The following is a 21,704-nucleotide window of genomic DNA, read 5'->3' as shown; positions in this document are numbered from 1 at the left end:
TCACTAGGATATTCTCAATGGAGTGGTGAGAGGCTCTGGCCATCACTTTACATTTTTATAAGATTGTGGATCCCCCCCCCCCCAAATGCTTTGTGGATTACAAATAACTGGGATCCGTATGAGCTCCAACTTGGGCTACATCATGCGGGCAGCAAGACTGTAAGTACTCACTGGCAGTGAACAGGGTATAATAGTGTTTCATAGTTGGTTTGCTTAGAATTGATCAAGGGGGTTGAGGGTGTTAGTACTGCTCAATGACATTGCATTTTCTCATATTTGTACTGTTGTATTATAAATCTTCATTGTTCAATAACATTGCATTTTGCTTGTTAAGACTGCTGCCTTCAAGAATTTTGCTTCTCAATGCCATTGCATTTTCTCATGTCTGTATTGTTGTATTATAACTCTATTATTGCCTAATGACATTGCATTTTTTTCCTGTGTTTGTATTGCTGCATTATAAAGCTTTACTACTCATTGATATTGCCATCTGTGTGCATGTTTGAATGCCAAGACCTTTTTTCTGTTGAATTCTAGGGAAGAGGGTAAATGTGTGTTTTCATTGCATGCATATCTCACCTTGCCTTATTGCTAACTGGTGCACTGTTGAAATAATTTATTTGTCGTTGTGCTGTTGCCTTTTAAACTAGATGTGTCACCTAGAATAAAATCTGTCATTCTTGCCACCTTGATGTGTTGGGCCTATAGGGGAGTCACCAAAGTCAGGTAGGAAGGGAACCCATATCTATTTCAGCTACACCTGTGGGTGCGCTGCATATACATATGCACACACACACACACACACACACACATATATATATATATATGTGTGTGTGTGTATACACATACACTGACAGGCATACAATTTCACAGACGTGTATGGCATAAGTGATGGTAGGAGCAAAAAGTATCTGCCAGTAAAAGCCCATGGACTGAATTCTCTAGCATCTAAGTGTCTGTCATCGTTTTATAACAGTATGGTCATTTTCCAAAAAGTCATGGGTATTGCTGTTCTTTATATATTCAGACATAATGCTACTGCACTAAATGTAGTAAAAACAAGGCCCGTCATCTGTTAGCCTTACCTTAGTGACACCAGTTGCCATCAGACTTCTTATAGCCACACTTTTTCTTATTTGAGCTATTATAACTGTTTGCCAGCTCTCCTCCTCTTAGATCAGAAATATGTAAGAGATTTTCAAATACCCCTACATCATTAACAGCATGTGTGTTATAATTTAGGTCTTGGCTATAAGAATAGCAAAAATAAAAAAATAATGAAATTTTCTAGGGTTCTTTTAAGAAATGCTTACTAGGTTAAGCTAGGCAGTATGTGGTGTGGGAGTAAAATTTAAGCCTTTGTTTAGCAAACCGTGTTCATATTCATTTAACTGACAAGAAGAATATTCATTACATTACATTGTATCCGTTTAGTATTTCAACTACCATCCTTTGTAGTCTTGGTGGGGTTTGTTGGCTTCAGTCAAACTGCTTTGCCTTCCCCATTGCATCCTGGTATTTGTCCTTTCTGTTTGCACATAGTTGGCATTACTGGGGAGGGATAAGGATGTCACCTCTACCTGGAGGTGACATAACTGAGTGAAGTTTAGACAGTATCTAGTGAATCATCAGTCGTGAGGACTTGCTGTGTGTCCCAGTTTGTGGTATTTATGTCACTGTTTTTCATTTTTAAAGCTACTCTTTGGACTAGTACGTCATTTTTTCTGATACAAGTCAATTGTACCCATTTCATTTTGTATTCATTTTGGAGATGTTTCCTCTTCTGCTTTATATAATAACTGCAGTGCAGTAGAAAGAAAGTATGTTCCTTATATTTTAGAACTTCAGATTCAATTTACACAGAGTCATTTAGTTCCGGTCAGTTACAGCACTAGTTAAAAAAGAAATCTTTGCACAGAGCAGCTTCCCTACATCCTTCATTTGCTTGACTTTATGTATGCTAAATCTGAGGTTGCTGAATATCTAGGGAAAGTCCCGTACATCACAAAATCCAGTGAGCTCTCAGTTTTCATTTCAGAAACTTTAAACATCTTGAGAGTTTTGAATTTCACCTCAGAACTCAACAAGAAATTCTTCCATGTAAAGTTGTACTTATTTATTTCTCATGGGTGGCTTTCGCTGTATACTACATTAACTGTATGGGGGTATTCAGTACTAGTAACAAAATAGAATTGCTTTTCAACTAGACTCCATTTGGGACCACATTTACCTATGGGATTTCTTGAAGTACTGTTTGCTGCTTCATTGTTCTTATAGTTTCTGTATGTTCATAAACTAATGGAGCTGCTTTCTGTTTTACCTGCTCCGTTTTGTTTATTGTTTTAAGTAGTCTGCTTGGCCTGGAGCTGTTTTATGTGGCAGAAAGACACTTAAATTACCCATGCTGCACATTTCTCATGTTTTTTTTTTCCATTGATTAATTTGTTTCTTGAGGGATACTTATACACAGAGAATATCTGTAGCTTTCCATGGAGGAAGTAATAGACATCCCTCTGCATGAAGGGGGACCATCTACTGACCAGAGAAATTACAGACCCTTAAGTATGACTAGTCTTAACATGCAAGGCTTTACCACTCTGTATCATAGTGCCAGCTAAAAACATTGTTTTTGTGTTTTAGACTGGGAAACATTAGGAGACTCACAAGAAAAAGAAATGGGAGTTGCTTCACTCAGATGCTGTGTTGGAGTTTAAGGAGATGATGACCCATAACATATGAACTGTGTTGGTGTACATGACTAAACTCATAGTAGCTGTCAGTGACAGTGTATGACAGCATTTCTATTTAAAAGTAATTTTTTATATTGTTTTAATTGCATTTTGTTGTGTGTTTATAGAATATGTGGAGCTTATATTTTTTTTCAAGGTGATCATTAAGATGTACTGATATTCCATGATGCCACTGTTTGGTTGTTGGCACTAAATACATGAATGTCCTTTGAGTTTGGAGTATCATCATTGCTAGCATATATGCATCTGTGTGTAAATATGCTGATAATATGTAAATACATGGACAGATTTGCTGAAGATAACTTATTGTGACCATACCTTGTAACAGTAAATTTAATTTAATTTGTAACCTACTCTGCAGTTGACCCACCATTCATTTTTGTCTGTCCATTTTCTTTGTCCTGGATTGCATGAATCATGAACATTATTTCCTTTGTGAACAGAAAATGTAAAATGTTTCTTTTTTTTATTATTGTTATTGCAGGATCTACCAACTTGGAATACCTGGACTCAATTAGTGACCAGAGTTCTACAGTTCTGTGTGATGCTGTGACTCCCAGTTCTAGTATGTGTGGCAAGCATATTTTTTTTGTCTTTTGTGTAATAGATACAGTTGTATTGTTTAGTGTGAATAAAAAAAATGTACAGTACGATATGGGTGTAGCCAGGATGTTTTGAAATTTGTAACCAACAGCAAGAGTGTTAGCAAAGCACTAAATGTAGCCATCTTATGTAATACATACTACCTTTTTTAAAGTACCTTTTTATCAGTGAGTGGTGGTCTGACCATCTTTTCTGAAACAGGAAGCCAGCACCAAGGTCATGTATATGAGTTTATTCAAACAATCATACCGGTTTCGGCATACTTGTCTTCCTCAGTGAAAGAGCACATCATCACATTACACAAATTTAGAGATATAACAATCAAACTTCCTGTTGTGTCATTTTCCTTCCAAATCATATAATTACATAATAGAAAATATAAAAATAAAGAGAAAAATATAAATAAACCAATTAAGGCGTAATAGATACAATATGTTGACATCATAAAGCTGAATAATTTGTCATATGTATATTATTACATGAGTGGTGAACCCTGATCCCGTAGTCTACAGTGACAGCGATTTTACTTCTTCACTCTCACATGTTCCACATCTTTTTTTATGTTCCTGTCTCCATTCGTTTAATTTCATTTAATGAAGTTTTCGACCCTTTTTGGAGCAGATATGTATAGCTGTATATGTTTTTAGTTTTCTGAATGGGGTGGTATATTACTATCAGGGTTAATTTCAAGTTTCACATACAGAAACCTCCTGTTACCAGTAACCATAGGAGTCCCTCAAGGATCCATCCTTGGCCCATTGCTGTTCTCTCTATTTACAAATCAGATCTCTTCATCCTCTACCACTGCCTCACTAGTACAATATGCAGATGACACCACGCTCATATGTGCTGCCCCTACCCTTAGTGAACTGCAAACCCTTACCCAAAATAACTTCATCCTAGCCGAAATTTGGTTCAGTAACACCAAACTACTTCTTAATCCCAAAAAAACAAACTAATTCTTTTCAGCCCCACTCAGAGCTACTTCCCTAAATAATAATTTCACCATTAACTACAAAGAAAACATTAAAATCAGTCCAACCGCACACACTAAACTCAGTGGCGGCTGGTGACTTCAAATCACAGGGGGGCTGCAGGAGACGCTGAATGGGTGGGGTCAAGGGAGGTGTGGTCAACCATAAAGGGGAGGAGCTATGCACAAAACCACAAAAAACTAACTTTAATTAAATACGCTGCCCTGGGTGGAAAGCCATCATTATGAAAGTCCAATCAAGACAAAAATAAGTGTAGAAGAATAAAAATATTTCAATGCATTGGCTGCATGACAGCTTACTTAATATCTAGATGGAAACAAAAGGTTGTGAGGCATGAAAAAATAAATTACTTTTAAATACATTACTGGAATGCCAGTCAAAATCAAGTATAAGAAAAACCAGAAGCACTCAACTCAAACCACTTCTCCTTGCACTGCAGTTCTAATTATAATATATTCAGCTTTATTAAAGTACCAAGCAACATGCTGAAAGTAGAAATCTATGTGATGCCCCCACTTGTAAAAATGTTTCTTATCCAAAAAAGACCTGCTGCCTGACAACTTGTTTCATGGGGAAAACATGATAAAAGTAAAAATGAAAAGCAAACAAGAAACAAGCTCAAGATACATTGCTTAAAGGATTACTGTACAGGTTATGGACCACACATGATTGGCATTCTGTTTAGTTTACGGGTAAAGTCTGTAGAGATGACTGGAAGTCTCCAACAAGTGTAATGAGCTTTTTAAAATAATGGAATCCTGTCCTTTAATACCCAAGGCTTATACATTATCTAGTCAAGTATTCTCTGCATGGCAACAACAGAAAGGCTTTCAATGTTGGCAATTCTTTAACAGTATGCTTATTAAAGCTTACTTGCATCTTACGATGTCAGACAAGCTTACCTTATGGTCATTAAAGCATTGCTACTTAAACACAGAGCAACAGACACTTTGAGTAATAAGCATAAATCTGAGTAATAAGCATAAATCAACAGTACAAAAATATGACAGAAACCAGACCATTCTGCAAAATCAAGGACAGATGAAAAGCCACTGTAGTACTTATGCAGTGTGTCCTCCCCATCCAAGGTAGATACAACTACTCCTTGCCTTGCTTGGACACATCCAGAGTCACTACATGGGGGAGTGGATTGCAATAAGCATGTCACAATTTGAAATCTCTCTGGCTGACTGTGATGGCCCTGACACATTTGTCATACCTCTCAACCTCAAGAGCAAGAAATCTGGACAAAGCCATACACAGAAGTGGGACAAAGGCACAACAATAAGGACAATTTTTAAATATTGCTCTAATAAACTTAGAAAGATAATAGAATAGGTCTTGCATTAGTATGAATTTTCTGAAGGGTATAAAATCTGAAACTCAAATGTCTGTCATTTTCTAACTTCAGTCTTTAGTGATTTGTCACTAATTTGCCAAAAAACACAATTTTATGAAAAATGGACCAAAAATGTGATGCAAAAATATAAAATAGACACACAATACAGCTGCTACCTTTCAAAGAAGGGACACTTTAATATTAGTACTGCTACCTTGAGCAGCTGACAAAATAAAAGAATCTACATGCATTTCAAGTAATCTATAACTTTGATTATTACAGTTATTTCTTAATTGTAAACCCTCCATGTTTTCTTCCAAAATTGCTATTTTGGAGGGATTATTAGGGGAAGAGCAACATTTTGAGCCAAAAATTGGGGACAGTTGAGAGGTTGGCTATGCCTAATTCTATAAAGCAATTTATTTGCATGTACCTCTCAACCTGTTAATGCAGTAAATCTGAACAAGGCCAAATATATTGGTGGCACATATAAACAGTACTAAAATTGCTCTTGTATAAATTGAGACAGTTGATAGAGCGGCTCTTACTTTAACATGCATTTTATGAAGGTTATGAAGTCTGAAACTTATTATTTAGTGACTTCTGGCAAATCATTTAGGAATTAAAACTACAAATTTTATGAACAACAAACCAAAAATAAGAAGCAAAAATCTATTCATTCTTTGAAAATCTGGACAGTTGGGAGTTATAGTTCAGCTGGGCCTGTCTGAGTTTGCTGCCCCTGACAAAATAATGGTTGAATGGAGCCTCTGCAGCCATTCCAATGAACCATTACTTGGCTATTTCACTCCATTTACCATAAACACTAATGTGCATACTGCTTTACTTCAGTGATGAGTTGGACTTCATTTGAAAGTTTTATTTTGTATTTTACAGCACAAACATTAAGTCATCTGTTAAACAAAGCAATGCAGTCTCACAATGAAAACTTAGCATTAAAACTTCTCTGCCCTTGAAACTCACATTCATTGAAACAGCATTGAAACCCACATTCAAAGAAAATACATTTTGCCAGTGGCAGATAAAGATTAATTTTGGGCTGTTTTCAATCATAGGCCCCTTGCATATGAAACATACATGTGCTCTTTGATACACCTTCCTCATTGTACTAAAATTATATTCCTTGTACAATACAGTACACTTGTTAGAGGGTGTTTTAAATTTGTTTTGAACATTTTTCCAGTAAGCAATGAAACAAAACATATGCACCCATAATGGCAAAACTGCCCAGTTGAGAACATTTATCATAAAAGTCTACTCAGACTTCCACAGTCCACCATTATTAGTAAATATACACAATTCTACAGTCCACCATTATTAGTAAATATGCACAATTCCACAGTCCACCATTATTAGTAAATATGCACAATTCTACAGTCCACCATTATCAGTAAATATGCACAATTCTACAGTGCACCTTTATCAGTAAATATGCACAATTCTACAGTCCATATTCAGTGAATTCAGTTCTTGCCATAGCTGTCAACCTTAGCACAAAAACCTGGCCAATAATGGGGAATACAGTCCCAAAAATAGGGACAAATTTAATATATTCATCTTATACACTTAGAAAATTGCTAGAAAAAAAGGTTGTGCTACTATGTATTCTGAAGAACATGAAGTTTGAAATTCAAATGCCGGTCAATTTTACTGCGGACAGAACAAAAACAATTTTCAGCAGAGACGCAGGGATTAATACTGCAGACACATCTTTGTAAAATGGCAGGGCACCAGAGCAAATCCACACAAACACAGGGAGGAGATGCAGACTCCACCCCAACCAAGAATCAAACCAGAAAACCTATAGCTGTGAGGCAACAATACTACCACTGCACCATCAAATCTGCAAGGAATTAAACATTCAGAAACCTGAAGTCTGAAATTCAAATGCCGGTCAATTTTACTGCGGACAGAACAAAACAATTTTCAGCAGAGGGATTAATACTGCAGACACGTCTTTGTAAAATGGCAGGGCACCAGAGCAAATCCACACAAACACAGGGAGGAGATGCAGACTCCACACAGAAGCCACCCCAACCAAGAATCAAACCAGAAAACCTATAGCTGTGAGGCAACAATACTACCAATGCACCATCAAATCTGCAAGGAATTAAACATTCAGAAACCTGAAGTCTGAAATTCAAATGTCGGTCAATTTTACTGCGGACAGAACAAAAACAATTTTCAGCAGAGATGCAGGGATTAATACTGCAGACACATCTTTGTAAAATGGCAGGGCACCAGAGCAAATCCACACAAACACAGGGAGGAGATACAGACTCCACACAGAAGCCACCCCAGCCAAGAATCAAACCAGAAAACCTATAGCTGTGAGGCAACAATACTACCACTGCACCATCAAATCTGCAAGGAATTAAACATTCAGAAACCTGAAGTCTGAAATTCAAATGCCTGTCAATTTTATTTAACATTTGTTATTTCAGGACAGTCTGACTTGGAACAAAAAAACAATTTTCAGCAGAGGCCCAGGAAGAAATAATGCAGACATGTCTTTGTAACATGGGAGGACACAAAAGCAAACCCACACAAACACAGGGAGAAGATACGGACCTCACAAAGAAGAAACCCCAGCCAAGAATCAAACCTGAGAACCTGCAGCTGTGAGGCAACAATGCTACTACTACACCATCAAATATCAAGCATTGTAACATTTACAAACCACAGATATTATGAGGAACAGATCAGATCAAATATGAGGCAAAAATCTGCAATTTTTTTACAAATGGTGGTGGGTAGGGAACTCAAGTCTTTAACACCTGCATACAGGGTACAGGGTTCAAGCCTGAGGTATTCCCTACCACACCACCATGAGCACCTGGGGCATTTTCACACCCCCCCCCAGTTAAAAGCACCAGCTAACACACACTCTCCAGTTAAAAGCACCAGCTAACACACACACACACACACCCCAGTTAAAAGCACCAGCTAACACACACTCTCCAGTTAAAAGCACCAGCTAACACACACTCTCCAGTTAAAAGCACCAGCTAACACACACTCTCCAGTTAAAAGCACCAGCTAACACACACACTCTCCAGTTAAAAGCACCAGCTAACACCCCCAGTTAAAAGCACCAGCTAACACACTCTCCAGTTAAAAGCACCAGCTAACACACACTCCCCAGTTAAAAGCACCAGCTAACACACACTCTGCAGTTAAAAGCACCAGCTAACACACACACTCACCAATTAAAAGCACCAGCTAACACACACACTCTAGTTAAAAGCACCAGCTAACACACACACTCCAGTTAAAAGCACCAGCTAACACACACACTTAACTCCAGTTAAAAGCACATAAAGTAAAATGCACCATACACTTACCTGTCTGTTCTCCATACCATATCCTGCCCGTGAGATCCCAGCAAAGCTCCTTCCTGTGCAATACTAGACCCGTGAGATCCCAGCAAAGCTCCTTCCCGATGACGAGATCCCAGGCTCCCTCCCGAGACTGATCCTGTTGCAGTCCGGACGCGATATATCCTTCCAGCGTGTCTGTGCACTTTAAAAGTGCACAGACGTCTCCTTGTGTCCCTCTATGGGTCCTGCCGGACTGCCTTGAGCATGTGCATAGACCGACGGTAGTCGGGACTACTGCTTAAAGCATCCTCACAAATTTAAAAAAAAAATTTTTTTTTTGTTTTCTTTTTTAATTTTTAGTTTGAGGGGGCTGCAGTCCGGCAGCCCGATGCCACGAGCCACCCCTGACTAAACTGCTAGGCATAGAAATAGACAATAACCTGAGGTTCGGGGCATCCACATAGCACAAACTGTTAAGAAAGTTTATAAAAAACTTGGTCTCCTATACAGGAACGGTCTCCTCTACAAGAACAAACAGTTTGTGACAAAATGCACCAATGTAACCATCGCAAGGACTCATCTTCTATCCACCCTCCTCTATGCCTCTCCCATCTTGACCAATCTCCACCAAACTGATCAAAATAAAATGGAATCTTGCTAAAACAAGATTACCAAGTTTGCTACTGAAGCCTCATATAGGTCCCACCACTGTCTATCCCTTAAGCAACTCAACTCTTATACTTCTATTCAATCAACTCACTATAGCACACAAACTATACTACCTTCCTCAGATAACCCCAGCACTTCAGCACCTAATTCAGCCCCACATTCCCTCTAGATCCTTAAGATCTAGTAACCAGAACCTCATAACTGTCATCAAACATAAAAATGAAGCTGGTAAGTTCCTCTTTGCCAACACCATTGCCAAAACCTGGAACACACTACCAAGCCAAATAACTTCTACCACCTCCTTTAGTCAATTCAAAAAAACTCCTGAAAGCCCACTATCTAAGTAATTGGCTATGCTCATGCCACTCACCAGGCTAATCCATACCAAGAGAATTTGTCAGGGTACAGCTATGTATAAACAGTTTCTCCCCTGAAAGCTTCCAAACCCATGTACATTTACCTTACTGCAAAAGAAAAAATTACCTCTGATTGTCTACTGTAAGAAATATTAATGTTAATGTAAAATAAATAAATAAAATAAATTGTCAGGATTCAGAAGTAGCACATTGCACTATACCAAAATTGTACAGTGAGCGATGCCATGCAGGGTGGAAGTGATTCAGATAAATTGCCAGTGCAATAGTACCACCCAAGAAAATAGTACTGTGAGCATCATGTACAAATGATAGAAAATTACACGGAAATTAGTGACATTATGCAAATGTGCCCAATTGTGAGTGCATATGAGTGAAACAAATGAGGAATTATTCGCAGATGTTTAAAAATTGCACAAGATACTGTGGACATCTAGTTTATATACTGTAATTTACTGGTGAATTTAGAGGGAGACTGCATTAAGATGTTGAGTAGCATCTATATTAAATGGTCATTTTATGTTACTGGTCATTCCCACAGCCAGTGTCTGTGGCAGAATGTCATAGCCCTCTGCGTAGCAGATAAATATGACTGTGCCTAACCTACCGTCACCTCCATAGCAGGGACATACTCAAGTGCTGTTTTGTGTACAGAAACCCCATACTGCAGCTTGTAGACGTGCCATCCTCATATGGAATCTTATAGGATGAACTAAATACCGGTCCCTGTGGACATTACATTACATGTAGCATTGGCCTTCCTTGGTACATTGACATTCATGCAGCCATCAGGGGAGTACCAAGCAACATGCTGAAAGTAGAAATCTATGTGATGCCCCACTTGTAAAAATGTTTCTTATCCAAAAAAGACCTGCTGCCTGACAACTTGTTTATACATTATCTAGTCAAGTATTCTCTGCAGCTACTTAAACACAGAGCAACAGACACTTTGAGTAATAAGCATAAATCTGAGTAATAAGCATAAATCAAACAGAAACCAGACCATTCTGCAAAATCAAGGACAGATGAAAAGCCCTGTGTAGTACTTGCAGTGTGTCCTCCCCCAAGGTAGATACAACTACTCCTTGCTGCAACAAGCATGTCACAATTTGAAATCTCTCTGGCTGACTGTGATGGCGTCATACCTCTCAACCTCAAGAGCAAGAAATCTGGACAAAGCCATACACAGAAGTGGGACAAAGGCACAACAATAAGGACAATTTTTAAATATTGCTCTAATAAACTTAGAAAGATAATAGAATAGGTCTTGCATTAGTATGAATTTTCTGAAGGGTATAAAATCTGAAACTCAAATGTCTGTCATTTTCTAACTTCAGTCTTTAGTGATTTGTCACTAATTTGCCAAAAACACAATTTTATGAAAAATGGACCAAAAATGTGATGCAAAAATATAAAATAGACACACATACCTTGAGCAGCTGACAAAATAAAAGAATCTACATGCATTTCAAGTAATCTATAACTTTGATTATTACAGTTATTTCTTAATTGTAAACCCTCCATGTTTTCTTCATTATTAGGGGAAGAGCAACATTTTGAGCCAAAATTGGGGACAGTTGAGAGGTTGGCTATGCCTAATTCTATAAAAGCAATTTATTTGCATGTACCTCTCAACCTGTTAATGCAGTAAATCTGAACAAGGCCAAATATATTGGTGGCACATATAAACAGTACTAAAATTGCTCTTGTAATTTAGTGACTTCTGGCAAATCATTTAGGAATTAAAACTACAAATTTTATGAACAACAAACCAAAATCTATTCATTCTTTGAAAATCTGGACAGTTGGGAGTTATAGTTCAGCTGGGCCTGTCTGAGTTTTGACAAAATAATGGTGCCATTCCAATGAACCCCATTTACCATAAACACTAATGTGCATACTGCTTTACTTCAGTGATGAGTTGGACTTCATTTGAAAGTTTTATTTTGTATTTTACAGCACAAACATTAAGTCATCTGTTAAACAAAGCAATGCAGTCTCACAATGAAAACTTAGCATTAAAACTTCTCTGCCCTTGAAACTCACATTCATTGAAACAGCATTGAAACCCACATTCAAAGAAAATACATTTTGCCAGTGGCAGATAAAGATTAATTTTGGGCTGTTTTCAATCATAGGCCCCTTGCATCTCTTTGATACACCTTCCTCATTGTACTAAATTATATTCCTTGTACAATACAGTACACTTGTTAGAGGGTGTTTTAAATTTGTTTTGAACATTTTCCAGTAAGCAATGAAACAAAACATATGCACCCATAATGGCAAAGAGAACATTTATCATAAAAGTCTACTCAGACTCCACAGTCCACCATTATTAGTAAATATACACAATTCTACAGTCCACCATTATTAGTAAATATGCACAATTCCACAGTCCACCATTATTAGTAAATATGCACAATTCTACAGTCCATTATCAGTAAATTCTACAGTGCACCTTTATCAGTAAATATGCACAATTCTACAGTCCATATTCAGTGAATTCAGTTCTACAGTCCCAAAAATAGGGACAAATTTAATATATTCATCTTATACACTTAGAAAATTGCTAGAAAAAGGTTGTGCTACTATGTATTCTGAAGAACATGAAGTTTGAAATTCAAATGCGGACAGAACAAAACAATTTTCAGCAGAGACGAGGGATTACACATCTTTGTAAAATGGCAGGGCACCAGAGCAAATCCACACAAACACAGGGAGGAGATGCAGACTCAACCAAGAATCAAACCAGAAAGCAACAATACTACCACTGCACCATCAAATCTGCAAGGAATTAAACATTCAGAAACCTGAAGTCTGAAATTCAAATGCCTGTCAATTTTACTGCGGACAGAACAAAAGCAATTTTCAGCAGAGACGATTAATACTGCAGACACGTCTTTGTAAAATGGCAGGGCACCAGAGCAAATCCACACAAACACAGGGAGGAGATGAATCAAACCAGAAAACCTATAGCTGTGAGGCAACAATTCTACCAATGCACCATCAAATCTGCAAGGAATTAAACATTCAGAAACCTGAAGTCTGAAATTCAAATGTCGACTGCGACAGAACAAAACAATTTTCAGCAGAGATGCAGGGATTAATACTGCAGACACATCTTTGTAAAATGGCAGGGCACTCCACACAAACACAGGGAGGAGATACAGACTCCACACAGAAGCCACCCCAGCCAAGAATCAAACCAGAAAACCTATAGCTGGCAACAATACCACTGCACCATCAAATCTGCAAGGAATTAAACATTCAGAAACCTGAAGTCTGAAATTCAAATGCCTGTCAATTTTATTTAACATTTGTTATTTCAGGACAGTCTGACTTGGAACAAAACAATTTTCAGCAGAGGCCCAGGAAGAAATAATGCAGACATGTCTTTGTAACATGGGAGGACACAAAAGCAAACCCACACAAACACAGGGAGAAACCTCACAAAGAAGAAACCCCAGCCAAGAATCAAACCTGAGAACCTGCAGCTGTGAGGCAACAATGCTACTACTACACCATCAAATATCAAGCATTGTAACATTTACAAACCACAGATATTATGAGGAACAGATCAGATCAAATATGAGGCAAAAATCTGCAATTTGGTGGTGGGTAGGGAACTCAAGTCTTTAACACCTGCATACAGGGTACAGGGTTCAAGCCTGAGGTATTCCCTACCACACCACCATGAGCACCTGGGGCATTTTCACACCCCCCCCAGTTAAAAGCACCAGCTAACACACACACACCTCCAGTTAAAAGCACCAGCTAACACACACACACACACACCCCAGTTAAAAGCACCAGCTAACACACACTCTCCAGTTAAAAGCACCAGCTAACACACACTCTCCAGTTAAAAGCACCAGCTAACACGCACACCCTCCAGTTAAAAGCACCAGCTAACACACACACTCTCCAGTTAAAAGCACCAGCTAACACACACACTCCAGTTAAAAGCACCAGCTAACACACACACTCCAGTTAAAAGCACCAGCTAACACACACTCTGCAGTTAAAAGCACCAGCTAACACACACACTCACCAATTAAAAGCACCAGCTAACACACACACTCCAGTTAAAAGCACCAGCTAACACACACACTCCAGTTAAAAGCACCAGCTAACACACACACTTAACTCCAGTTAAAAGCACATAAAGTAAAATGCACCATACACTTACCTGTCTGTTCTCCATACCATATCCTGCCCGTGAGATCCCAGCAAAGCTCCTTCCTGTGCAATACTAGACCCGCGAGATCCCAGCAAAGCTCCTTCCCGATGACGAGATCCCAAGCTCCCTCCCGAGACTGATCCTGTTGCAGTCCGGACGCGATATATCCTTCCAGCGGTCCCTCTATGGTCCTGCCGGACTGCCTTGAGCATGCGATCGGAAGACTGACGGTAGTCGGGACAAATTTAAAAAATTTTTTTTGTTTTCTTTTAATTTTAGTTTGAGGGCTGCAGTCCGCAGCCCGATGCCACGAGCCACCCCTGACTAAACTGCTAGGCATAGAAATAGACAATAACCTGAGGTTCGGGGCATCCACATAGCACAAACTGTTAAGAAAGTTAATAAAAAACTTGGTCTCCTATACAGGAACGGTCTCCTCTACAAGAACAAACAGTTTGTGACAAAATGCACCAATGTAACCATCGCAAGGACTCATCTTCTATCCACCCTCCTCTATGCCTCTCCCATCTTGACCAATCTCCACCAAACTGATCAAAATAAAATGGAATCTTGCTAAAACAAGATTACCAAGTTTGCTACTGAAGCCTCATATAGGTCCCACCACTGTCTATCCCTTAAGCAACTCAACTCTTATACTTCTATTCAATCAACTCACTATAGCACACAAACTATACTACCTTCCTCAGATAACCCCAGCACTTCAGCACCTAATTCAGCCCCACATTCCCTCTAGATCCTTAAGATCTAGTAACCAGAACCTCATAACTGTCATCAAACATAAAAATGAAGCTGGTAAGTTCCTCTTTGCCAACACCATTGCCAAAACCTGGAACACACTACCAAGCCAAATAACTTCTACCACCTCCTTTAGTCAATTCAAAAAAACTCCTGAAAGCCCACTATCTAAGTAATTGGCTATGCTCATGCCACTCACCAGGCTAATCCATACCAAGAGAATTTGTCAGGGTACAGCTATGTATAAACAGTTTCTCCCCTGAAAGCTTCCAAACCCATGTACATTTACCTTACTGCAAAAGAAAAAAATTACCTCTGATTGTCTACTGTAAGAAATATTAATGTTAATGTAAAATAAATAAATAAAAATAAATTGTCAGGATTCAGAAGTAGCACATTGCACTATACCAAAATTGTACAGTGAGCGATGCCATGCAGGGTGGAAGTGATTCAGATAAATTGCCAGTGCAATAGTACCACCCAAGAAAATAGTACTGTGAGCATCATGTACAAATGATAGAAAATTACACGGAAATTAGTGACATTATGCAAATGTGCCCAATTGTGAGTGCATATGAGTGAAACAAATGAGGAATTATTCGCAGATGTTTAAAAATTGCACAAGATACTGTGGACATCTAGTTTATATACTGTAATTTACTGGTGAATTTAGAGGGAGACTGCATTAAGATGTTGAGTAGCATCTATATTAAATGGTCATTTTATGTTACTGGTCATTCCCACAGCCAGTGTCTGTGGCAGAATGTCATAGCCCTCTGCGTAGCAGATAAATATGACTGTGCCTAACCTACCGTCACCTCCATAGCAGGGACATACTCAAGTGCTGTTTTGTGTACAGAAACCCCATACTGCAGCTTGTAGACGTGCCATCCTCATATGGAATCTTATAGGATGAACTAAATACCGGTCCCTGTGGACATTACATTACATGTAGCATTGGCCTTCCTTGGTACATTGACATTCATGCAGCCATCAGGGGATATGGTTGTTGTGCATTCTACACCAGCTCCTTGATTTCATGTTGATGCATGTGGAGAAGCATATGTGGTTCCCACAGACTACAAATGAGGAAAACACAACTGTTCGGGTGCTCCTTAACATAACTCATTTTCCCAAGGTCCTGTGGGACATTGACTAAATCCACATCACCATCAAGGACCACATGGACACCAGTACATCAGCTGGAGGGGTTTACATGCTATCAGTTGCCAGGTGGTGTGCAGTGCATAGGGAATCTTTTATAATGTGTCTTTGTATCAACCAGGCAGTTCCCAAAATTCATACATCTGGCACATGTTCAACCTATACCAGTAGTTTGTCAGGGGTAATTTCCCACAGGACCATCTTGTTGGTGATGCTGGATATGCTCAGGAGCAGTAGCTCATGGCACAGATGCAAAATCGAGAGAGTATGACCAAGATAAAACCAAACAAAGTAAAAAGTGCCAACGTATGACTGGAACCACAGAAAACGCCAGGAATCAATTTACGCGTTTCGTTCACTTTTAATATAACATGAACTTCTTCAGCATAGCTATTACAACCTCTAGTACCATTTAAATATTGTTCCACATAAAACATGTGACCTTCAGTAACCAGTTACTGATGTCCTAAAACTTAGTTAAAAAGTCACAATGGAACTGTTTACTTTATCTTGAAGGACAAATGAAAATGCAAGATAAAAAAGCAAAATACAATGTTATGTAAAATATACACTGTTATATGAAATGCGGAATGTAGTAACATCCCTACTTATACTTTTGTAGATATTCTACATACTTAACACATACTTGGTACATGTTGAACAAAAATAAAAATAAGAATAAAAATCTAATTTACAATCTTTGTGCTTGTAAAAAGCATTTGATGTTGATAACAATGTTTAACCCAGGAAGCTGATCTGCGTTAAGCAGAATTTGCCATAAGGCTTCCTTACACTCTAAATAAACCTTAAAATTTCCAGAAAACAAATCATCTTTTACCCTTTCCAATACTGAAAATCTAAACTTTTTTAAATTCTTTGCAAGACAAGGCGTGTCTCGCAAGTGCATTTGACATATCTTTTTTACGAATAGCTAGCATATGTTCGTAAATACGTCTGTTTAAAGTTTTAAGGACAAACAAAGCATGTCCTATTTTACATCAAAACTTTGTTGACTTCCAGAATAGTAGGGAAAGCTGAGGCTAGGACTGGCAGTGCCTTCAGGTTAGCTTTTCCTATTCCCATCTCGAATGAGATGGTTTCAATTAGGAAAATAATTACCAACAACTGGAAATTGGTACTTGGTAATAACGATTTGAGTTCAATTATTGGCAAGGTTCCATTGTTCACTTACAAAAAAAACACCACTATCGTAGAAAATAGTAAGTACACAAGTACTGAAGTTTCTAGTCAAGGTACATTCCCTTGCAATAGTTGTAAGCAATGTAGGTACATATCAGGGAGTAGCACCATTTTTTTGAAGCATCTAAAAAAAGTTATTTATAGTAGAGGGCATTACACTTGGAAAATGCAAAATGTGGTGTATATAGCTTTATGTGACTCATGTGAACATTTCTACATAGGTAAGACCACCAGGACTTTAAACAGACGTATTTACGAACATATGTTAGCTATTCGTAAAAAAGATATGTCAAATGCACTTGCGAGACACGCCTTGTCTTGCAAAGAATTTAAAAAAGTTTAGATTTTCAGTATTGGAAAGGGTAAAAGATGATTTGTTTTCTGGAAATTTTAAGGTTTATTTAGAGTGTAAGGAAGCCTTATGGCAAATTCTGCTTAACGGAGATCAGCTTCCTGGGTTAAACAATGTTATCAACATCAAATGCTTTTTACAAGCACAAAGATTGTAAATTTTATTTTTATTCTTATTTTTATTTTTGTTCAACATGTACCAAGTACGTGTTAAGTATGTAGAATATCTACAAAAGTATAAGTAGGGATGTTACTACATTCCACATTTCATATAACAGTGTTTAACATTGTATTTTGCTTTTTTATCTTGCATTTTCATTTGTCCTTCAAGATAAAGTAAACAGTTCCATTGTGACTTTTTAACTAAGTTTTAGGACATCAGTAACTGGTTACTGAAGGTCACATGTTTTATGTGGAATAATATTTAAATGGTACTAGAGGTTGTAATAGCTATTCTGAAGAAGTTCATGTTATATTAAAAGTGAACAAAACGCGTAAATTGATTCCTGGCGTTTTCTGTGGTTCCAGTCATATGTTGGCACTTTTTACTATGACCAAGATAACCTACAGCTTTGTGCTGCCGCGTATCCACTCCATTGTTGAGCATGAGTTTGGATTGCTGAAGGTCCACTTCCACTCCCTAGAGTCCTCTGGTGATGTGGTGCAATTTGCTCAGGAGACCTTCAGCAGGTATTTGCTTTCTGTGCAGTGCTGTAAAACATGGTGATACAGTCAGTTAGAACAGGAGATTACCATCATAAAACTAGCCCGATGGGAGCCAGCAGCAATGAGGGCACTGAGTGAGGAGTTGTCAAAGGAAATGCCTACAAGGGAACCCCCAGTGAGGCAAAGGTGGAGGCAGTATGCAGCAGTACTGGCAAACAATATGCACAAAGGCAGGATATATCCTGGAGGTAGTAGTGTCTACTAAGTGGCTGTCCATCAACCCAAGCAGGTGATACAGACTTTGGAGGCCCTCATATAGTGTGTGTGTGTGTGTGTGTGTGTGTGTGTGTGTGTGTGTGTGTGTGTGTGTGTGTGTGTGTGTGTGTGTGTGTGTGTGTTTTCACCCACTGATTCGTTTTTGATGCTATCCTTGTTCTGTACATGGGGAATACACTTATGGTTAGTGTCAATGTGCCTTGGCGCTAGCAAGACGTATATTCCCTATTCTGTTATAGGGATGATGTAATGTTTATGATCAACTGTATCATTCCATCATCCCTGTAACAGAATTGTCTGCAACAAGTAGTAAGCCTGCTGTGCACCACTTTCACATGCCATCCAGTATGCTAATCGTGTCTGTTGTGTATTGGTAAAATTCACCTGTGCCTGGCTCCTTCACCCATGCAGCTACTGATTTATGCCCATTATGGCACCTGCTTTTAGGCACTAAGTGGGAAATATGGCTCCAACAATCACTGGTACTCTGCTTGCTAGTGCTGTCACATTCTGTAGTGGCCCCAATGAATGTGCATAAGCTGCTTGGACTGTCAGGTATGACATGTTTTTCCATACTCTGTGGAGAGGCAGTGACTGATTCCACAGGTAACATAGCTATGTCAATGGATGTTGGAAAGAGAGTACCCTCCGTGGTAATTGTTGCTGACCATGGCACTTTGTCAGACTGTGCCAGGGTGAGGCTCAGATGCTGCACAGACAGTGATGGCAGCATGACATCAGGCATGCCCTTCTTCATTACAACTGACCTACAACTGCTGAACCTTGAAAGGCAGACGGATACACACCCTTGTGTACAACTCTGATGATACCTGATAATCCCACACACCATTACTGCACCAGTACTAGCACTGAAGGAAACAGATCATCCACAAAATGGAGATGAGCATACCTTGTGGTGTCAGCTACTATGCCTGCATCCCAGACATGACTGCAGGAGAGATGAGGCAGTGTTTAACATCTGAATGATCACAACAGTGATGCATCACAACACCATTATGCTGCTTTAATGTAATGTCAGTCTGGTGCACACTAACAGAGGCATGCAGTATTGCAGTCTGTCTGGCCTCCCATCCAAGCCTCCATCAGGTATGTGCCCTCACTGTCACCTGACAAGGACACCAAAAAGACCTGTATGTCAGTGAGTGTGGTCAGTGTTGGTGGTCACATATCTTTGACCTTCCTCTCCTGTCCAGTGGCTTGAACCTTCATGTAGGTAGGCAGGCATTATCAAGTCAGTGACCCTGTATCCTGTGGTGTCGAATTATGGCCACCAATAGCAGTCATTTTTATAGATTTCTTTCCATACATCGTCTCCTGGAAGGCCCTGTTTGTGCTTAGAAAGGTTCTTGCATGCACATATAGAGCCAACACCTTCTACTCTGTGCACTATGATTTGTCTATATGGACCTGTGTCCTCCCAGGCCACACTCCCATGTGTTCCTCAGAACACATCCACAGCCTGCATCATTTACCAGCTTTGTCCCCCCACCCCTCCACCCCTTTCTACTTGTATGCCACCTGTATGCATTTATCAGAGGGCATGCAGTCTGACACATCTCTTGTCTGTTTTGCTACCCTAGGAAGGTATTCAGGCAATCCCTGACATTCAGGAGAAATCAGGTGGGCTACTACTGTCTGTGCCCTATATACCCACATTGTACACTCCAACCCCCTGGGTTTGTATCTCACTGTCTAGAGGGTGCTGTTGAGCAGCCCCCCTTCACCAAAATAAGGTACACGTTATCTGTTTTTCATCCCCCCTTGCTTCTGGCCTGTGTATCTTAGCATAACAACTGCAAAATACTTTTCTCCTGTTTAGAGCAATGCAACAATTCCTGTAGAAATCTGCTTGGTATAGTTTAGCTAAACTGATAGGGTAATTATCACCACAATGGTAATGCTGGCTTTTATGTCACTATTATGGGGCTCATAGTGAATTAGTTATGCTGATGAAGCAGTTTAGAAGACATTTTTCTAAACTGCACATGTTGATCTACAGGCCCTTTGCCTACACTTGATAGATGTGGTGTAAGCCTCTGTGGTGGTATATTACCAGTTGGTATTTTTCTGCACCTCAAACCAGTGTGACACCATGCAGGTATTCTGCACTGCCATTTTCATTCTAACATGCTATAACTACTGTTTGACTGCCATGCATATGTTTGTGTCAGATATGCCTGACGTACTTGGACATGTAATTGTTGTGCTGTCCTGTAGCGATGCACTTGTTTTTCAGATAATCAGTGTACAATATCACAACAGTGTTTACATATCCTCTGTGTATTCCTTTTGGTATTCTGGGGCATGTGTATGTGGTCTGGTGCCACCTTGTGCCACACATCCCAGCACTGATGATATGATAATATGCTGCCTGCTCATAACCTCTTCAGGAGGTGTAGTTTATTTGTAAAGATTTACTTTTTCTGTTTGAGTGCATGGGGCAGCAAAGCTAATCTGGTTGACACCTATACTCTGTGCCTCTGTCCTACACACTGGTGAGGGGTCTTCTCCCATCATATCCCACCCCATAGTCCACTTGGTCCTCTAGTATGTGTACCTTAGGTCTGTATATCACTTTTGTCTTACCCTTCTTCAGATAACCATATTTTTCCTCTTTCAGGGACTGTACAAAACAGTGCAGCAGAAACTAGTAATCATTGTTTCTGGTTTGTTTTTCTTTCTTGAATCATCTTTTTCATGACATTATTTGGCTTTTATGGTTTTGTTTCTCAATATTTTTGTTAATATTTTCTGTACTCTCGACCTCAAAGATGGATGTGGTGTAGTGAAGTCCATCATGCCTTTCATCTGTCTCACCACCACCACCACCTGCTGGATCCACAGGGGTCTCCTGTGCTGCCTGTGTGCAGGGTTATGAAGGTTCATCCTGAGTGGAGTAAGCCAGAGAGTTTGCTTCTTATGTGGGTTTGTAGGCTCCTCACCAAGGTGTCCCACTGGGGACATCCAGTGGGAGGAGAAAGGTCTGATAAAGACTGTGGTGGACCAACAGCTGCACACT

At 39.2% G+C, this 21,704-nt stretch overlaps 1 protein-coding gene across 2 annotated transcripts in view; it reads left to right on the top strand.

The window, feature by feature from the left end:
- Positions 1-21,704, top strand: part of LOC122811370 (transmembrane protein 268-like) — a 469,464-nt gene that overhangs the window by 140,414 nt on the left and 307,346 nt on the right. For both annotated transcript variants that reach the window (XM_044083169.1, XM_044083168.1), the window contains exon 3: positions 3,235-3,315. In XM_044083169.1, the coding sequence (XP_043939104.1) occupies positions 3,235-3,315 (81 nt within the window). The remainder of the gene's footprint in view (positions 1-3,234; positions 3,316-21,704) is intronic.

This window comes from Protopterus annectens, chromosome 9.part0, assembly GCF_019279795.1.
Source record: "Protopterus annectens isolate FY-2018-M chromosome 9.part0, PAN1.0, whole genome shotgun sequence".
Taxonomy (NCBI): domain Eukaryota; kingdom Metazoa; phylum Chordata; order Ceratodontiformes; family Protopteridae; genus Protopterus; species Protopterus annectens.
Note: the sequence above shows the minus strand (reverse complement) of the source record. Positions and strands in the feature narration are given on the sequence as shown.